The following is a 6,068-nucleotide window of genomic DNA, read 5'->3' on the forward strand; positions in this document are numbered from 1 at the left end:
GCAAAATGTATCATCTAAAAAAAACGGAGAAAGCATATAATTCTCATTTCTGATTTTTAAAGTAACTTTATCCCTAAAACTTACACTCCGCCACATCAATTTTCCACCAACTTTTAATTATATTAGACTCAATATCTTTGCACTTCATCCCCAAATTTCAATATAGACACAACGATTGTTAATTTTATAATTAAAAAAAAAAAGAACATTACAACCAATAAAATAATGTCATGTATGCATGTATAGTCTTAAATAGAATCTTTGAAATCCAAAACTCGTCTTGATACTATATTGGATCAAACATCACAATATAATCTCATGTCAAGACTCCCACCAAGATCACCAATAAACATACCCTTATTTTATTTTATTATTACTTACCCTTTACACTCTTACTCTTTTAGGACATACTTGAATTGGGGGTAATACATTACATGGGGCAATAGAAGTCAAACTAGAGAGAAATGAGAGTGATTAAAAGTGGAGACAAGAAAAAAGATGATAATAAACAAAGGTGGTGATAAAAAACTTATAGAGTGACTTGGTGGTGGGAAGGGAGAGATAGAGTAGATATTACCCAAGGGCAATGGAGGGTAACTATTACCGCTTTATTCTTTTTATCACCACCTCTATCGACTTATATTTTCCTTAGTTTGACCTTTATTACTACTTAATTAATAGGACCCCCACTCCAGGCATGGCCTTAATCATTAAATCCTTTTACCCTCTGTTTACAACATTCCTTTTCTTTTTTCTCTTTTTTCCTTTATCCTTTTTTTTTTTTTTTTTTTTTTTGGTTTTGTTTTCTTCTTCCCAAGTCATGAAAATTGTCATTTATCTTTCTCTCAATAAAGCTTTCCTCACCAAATATATTGTTGTCATATCTTCACACTTTCTGAGAGTGCCACAATTTATGCCTCACCATTATTAACAAATCAACACAAGCACACTATAAGAAACTGTCAATTGAATCTTCCTGCCATCTTTCTTTTTGAAAACTGTCCAAATAACATCACAAACTAACTTCAAGACTCAACAATATCAATAATGAGAGATAATGCAGAAAAAATTCAAAACATGAAGAAAGTAAGTTATCAGGTCACAAGGACCCTTACTGTCAAATTAGATGAATAAGTTTGGACCTGAGAGAAAAAGTCAATACTTTAGAATGTTTAAGAGTTTTTTGCGGGCATGTACTAAGAAAATAGGGTATTTTGTGGGGAATTACCAGGGTAAATTTTCTTTTTTTTTTTTTTTTGTTGGGGGGGGGGGGGGGGGAAGTACCACAATAAATTTAAGTTTTGTTTAAAGGTACCAGTAGTTCATTTTCTGGTGAAAAGGTCAACTTTTCGACTAGTTGACTACTATAGTTACCACTATTTGTCTTAATTTTGGTTCGTGTTATTCTCTAACAAAGCTTGTGAGCTTACAAAGAGTAGTTAACTAGCCAAATCATGGTATAATTAAGACAAATCGTTGTAAGTAGAGTAGTCAACTGGCTGGGAAGTTGACTTTGTCATCGGAAAATGGCCTCTTGGTACCTTAAAACAAAACTTAAATATATCGTGGTACTTCCCCACAAAAAAAATTTACTATGGTAGTTCCCCACAAAATGCCCTATTTTCTTGGTACATCCCTGCAAAATACTCATAATAAAATAAATAATAACATGTTTCTTGCGGAATGGTTACTAAACACAGTTTATCTAACACATATTCTTGTTTAAAACAAAATATTTCAGGTAACTACGCATACACAATCCACATAATTGTAACACAATATCTAAGACATGTAAGAAATAACGGGGCAGAGAGAGACAACTTACAAGGTAGAGCCCATAGCAGTCAATGAAGGGAAACCTATTATTGAACCAGGAAAATTCAACTTCGTAATCAAATTTGGCAGAATATAGCAACTCAGACCTGGATGAATCCTGCTCTTGTACAACTCTAATAACACCCATTCGGATAAAAAGGTGAGTACCCCCATAACATCGGCGGCCAACAAGCTCAGTACTCACATAGCAGAAATGCATGTCTCCAAGGTGGCAAAAAGCATTCTGCAACCCACAAAAACAAGGGTCTCCTGGCAAAGTAAACAACTCCTCCCCCATCATCCATGGATGATTTGGTAAAATCTTCGTCTTTTTAGGTTGATAATACTTTATTCCTCTGACGCCAAGATGGTACACTGTGTCACCCATTATCAAACCTAAAGGCAGATACGGAATCATCCGCCTCATTGGAGTGCATTCTTCAGTGTCCAGATTGAACTCGAGCACAATCGTACAGCGAGAGTCTGCTGGTCGACCAATCAAAGCCACCTTGCGGGTGTAGGGATAGTAAGGGCTGTCTCCAGACTCAGACACTCTTTCAAACGAGGGGATACGCCAGTGTAGTGGTTTTTCCACGGGAGGATCCTTCAGATTCCGCCACTTGCCCGTTTCAGGATTATAGACCTCAAATAATTGTATGGATTTATAGTCTACATCCAGGCCAATGATATTTTGGAAAGCACACAAAACGTAAAGCTTTCCATCTGCAACAAACGTGCAAGCACGAGGCTTCCCACTCCTCATCCCGCACTCTAATGGGGTAGGATGAGTAGAAGTAGTATTTGTGATTGTAGTCGCATCAAACATATAGACATTAGAAGGATATATCTGTTCAACATTGGTACCCATCTGAAGGAGCCGCCCACCCAGAAAATAAAAACAGGACCCAAGCTGCGTACACGTCATAAAATTTGGGAATTCACTGGAGGGAAACTCCAATATTGGCTTTAGCCTCTCCGCTTCTAAATCATCTTTGAAGTCGACTTCATCATTAGGCAAGTTGGTAGGGATTTCACAGCAGAAGAAGGTGTGAGCGATACGATCTGATGGACTATGAGTCATGAACAAGAACACTGTATTTGCCACCCGCCTCGATGACAACAGCAATGATGAAGAACCCTCACTAAAGCTTCCAGAAGACATTCTGATCTGCACAAGAGTGGAGTAACTTTTGATGGAAAATAAAATCAGTTTTTGTTTGGCTTTAGAGATAAAACAGGGGAATGGAATAGTCATTACATTTGAAATGTTGGATTTGACCCAAATCAGCTAGATGTCTGAGTATACTAAGGCAAAAGGAATTAGAATTGGGCTATTATCGCACACATTCAGATATTACTCATATCAAGAATTTCCAAACAAAATTGCCTTTAGCTTTTTCGTCCTTCTCAATCAAATTTCAATTAAAAGGTTATTGAGCGAGCTTCTTCATTTCTCCACATTGTTACATTATACATTCATATGAAAACTTATTTGCAATCTTCTTCTTTCATCTTGTTATGTTAACCATGGTGATACTCTTGGTTCTCATTTGCCTACCTTTTCCCTCTTTCAATATCATTATTTATTTCAATAAAATTCATTCCCACTACAGTTTTATTTAATGTTGTGACATGAATGCAAATTAGGGTTTTCAGACTTTCATGTTCCTATTACATCAGATGACAGATGATATACATCATTTATATTGCCTTACAAAAAAATAAATCAATATATACATTCTAAAATGATACGATTTCGAAAGCATAGAGTGAGTACGCCACGTAGGAAAAATATTTTTTTGAATTGATTTTAATCTTTAATTTTTCAATTCTAATTCTATCATATTTATTTTCAATCCTATAAAAATCTAAAATACGCAGGTTTAGGATTGAAAGGAAAATGATAGAATTAGGTTTGAAAGAAAAAATGATAGAATTAGGATTGAAAAGATAAAAATTTAATCCTAATTCTAAATACCAGTGGCACCCTCAATTATCAATCACAAGATGAAAATGTATCGAGTTTGGGGGTGACACAAACATTTCTCTTTGCAATAAGAGTGACACCACAAAAACATAACCATAACCAGATTAACAAGTTTAACAAATGAACCACAAAAGCTTACGGATGGTTAGACAAAGTACCAAACAATATCAGCTCAATATCATACAACCAAACAAGAATGCAAGTGTAAAGGTTGAAACGGGACAGGTTGGATGGAGCAGCAGTAAAAGTAAAAATTGAAGGAGAAAGAACTGGCAGGGACATGCCCAAACAAAAAATCAAATCAAAAATCACATGTAAATTTATACCTAAAACATAAGAACTCCCAAAAATCAGATTATAAACATGACACACTTGATAAAAACTCCCAAATATCAGAAAATAAACGATCAAAACCCACAAAATCATTCATGCCCATTTCATAAAAACTCCCAAATATCAGAAAATAAACACTTTATCAAGCAATAATATGAAACAGTTAGTCGAAATTAATCAACAAAGCGACAACAATAAAAATTCTGAAATCAACGATTAAGTTTCACTATGAATTTCGAGATGATGATTAAGTTGTGTTTCAGAAAAGTTAGGGAACTCAAGAGTAGCAAACCAAAAGCAACACAGGCAAACAAGCTTACAGACAAGGTCGGATTCGAAATTAATCTTCAATAAGATAAATTTATCAACATAGCAACAATATGATTATTATAAATAAATGATAATAATTTACAAATGAATTGAATTTCGAAATTGTGAATGATGAATCTGCTTGCTTTCTTTATTTTGATAAAAACCCAACCTAATCTCTAAAGTCTAACTAGAAAATAGCAGCAAATCCAGCAATTCAACATATATAACATAAAGCAATCAAATCAATGATTCCTGAGATAAGATTGATTTAATTCACCTAATATTGTCGAGCGAATTGAAGACCTCGTGCAGCGCCGCCACTTCCCGCCGTACGTCGACCGCCGAAGTTCGAAACCCTAATTAGTGTTAGTGGTGACTCTCACTTATGACGAACGGATCAAAAATTCAGAGACGTGTATGCCAATCTAATTTTTATATTTTTAAATGCTTTTTATTTATTTACCAAGTACTTCCTTCGTCCCTCTTTGTTTGCAACAAAGAGAAGGAGGTTACTTTGTTATTTTTTTTTGTCTTATAGTATAAAGATTTGTGGTGAATTGGTGATTGTGGTAGTTAAGTGGAGGAGAGATAAATATAGTGGGGTTCATATAATACTAGAATTGTGCGTGTGTGATATATTGTGTGTAAAAGAATTATACGACGTACATTATCTCTGAATCTCTATTATATAATGAGAGAGAAGTTTAAGTTAATTATGCTAAGAAAACAATTGTGTTTATATGATTGAGAAATGCCTTTTATTTTTGGTTTATTGAGCGATAATTGATTTAATTATTTTTTTCCCACAATCTAATTTTTCCCGCATTATTATAAATGAAGTCATGTTATGAAGTTGCTTGATTGAAATCATCTAATTTGATTGCTTCCATATTGACCATTAAAGAGTGAAAATAGATTAGTAAGGGTGGTAGTGTAATCTCACGTGATTATAATATATTCAATTTATTAAAATAACCTTACTCAAATAAGTAGTGAGGAATGATTACCAGGGGTAATAGTGTAATCTCACGTTTTTATAATTATATTCGATTTGCCAAAATAACCTTACTGAAATAAAGATTGATGAACGATTAGTAAGGGTAGGTTGGTAATTTCAGGTTCCCACCAACCACCACCCCCTACTCTCCCTTATATAATAGAGATTATGTGAGTGTAAAATAATAAAGTTGGGTAAATAAATATAGTATGTTGCGAATGTTGCAAACATTTTTGGTACACCCAAATAAGGAAATATGTTGCAAACATATTGGGACGGACGGAGTACTCCGTATTATTTTTGAAAAAAAAATATTTGAAAAAAAAAGTCTAAGAGCATGTTTATTTCGGCTGAAAACTCCTGAACTGAACTGAATTGAACTAAAGTGAACTGAACTGAACTGAACTGAACTGAGCTTGAGCTGAAATTCATTGTTTATGAGAGAAGGAAATTGAGAACTAAACTGATCTGAACTGAACTGAACTAAACTGAACTGAAATTAAGCTGAAGTAAACAAGCCCTAAGGGTCTGTTTACTTCAGCTGAAAACACCTGAACTGAACTGATTAGAATTAAACTGAACTGAACTAAACTGACCTGAATTGAAATATTGAACTTTGGAGTA

The 6,068-nt window shown here is 34.2% G+C and overlaps 1 protein-coding gene across 2 annotated transcripts in view; it reads right to left on the reverse strand.

Moving 5' to 3' along the window:
• The window catches only part of LOC110716453, a 5,544-nt gene extending 602 nt beyond the window's left edge, over positions 1 to 4,942 (reverse strand). Inside the window, exons 1-2 of one of the 2 annotated variants that reach the window (XM_021895076.1) lie at positions 4,725 to 4,942; positions 1,826 to 2,983 (exon numbers count right to left, since the gene is read on the reverse strand). In XM_021895076.1, the coding sequence (XP_021750768.1) occupies positions 1,826 to 2,977 (1,152 nt within the window). In that variant the 5' untranslated portion in view covers positions 2,978 to 2,983; positions 4,725 to 4,942. Of the gene's footprint in view, positions 1 to 1,825; positions 3,003 to 4,724 lie in introns of both variants that reach the window. The other variant, XM_021895075.1, reaches the window with a different exon arrangement.
• Positions 4,943 to 6,068: the final 1,126 nt, after the last annotated feature.

The sequence above is a fragment of the Chenopodium quinoa genome, unplaced genomic scaffold (genome assembly GCF_001683475.1).
Source record: "Chenopodium quinoa cultivar QQ74 unplaced genomic scaffold, ASM168347v1, whole genome shotgun sequence".
Taxonomy (NCBI): domain Eukaryota; kingdom Viridiplantae; phylum Streptophyta; class Magnoliopsida; order Caryophyllales; family Amaranthaceae; genus Chenopodium; species Chenopodium quinoa.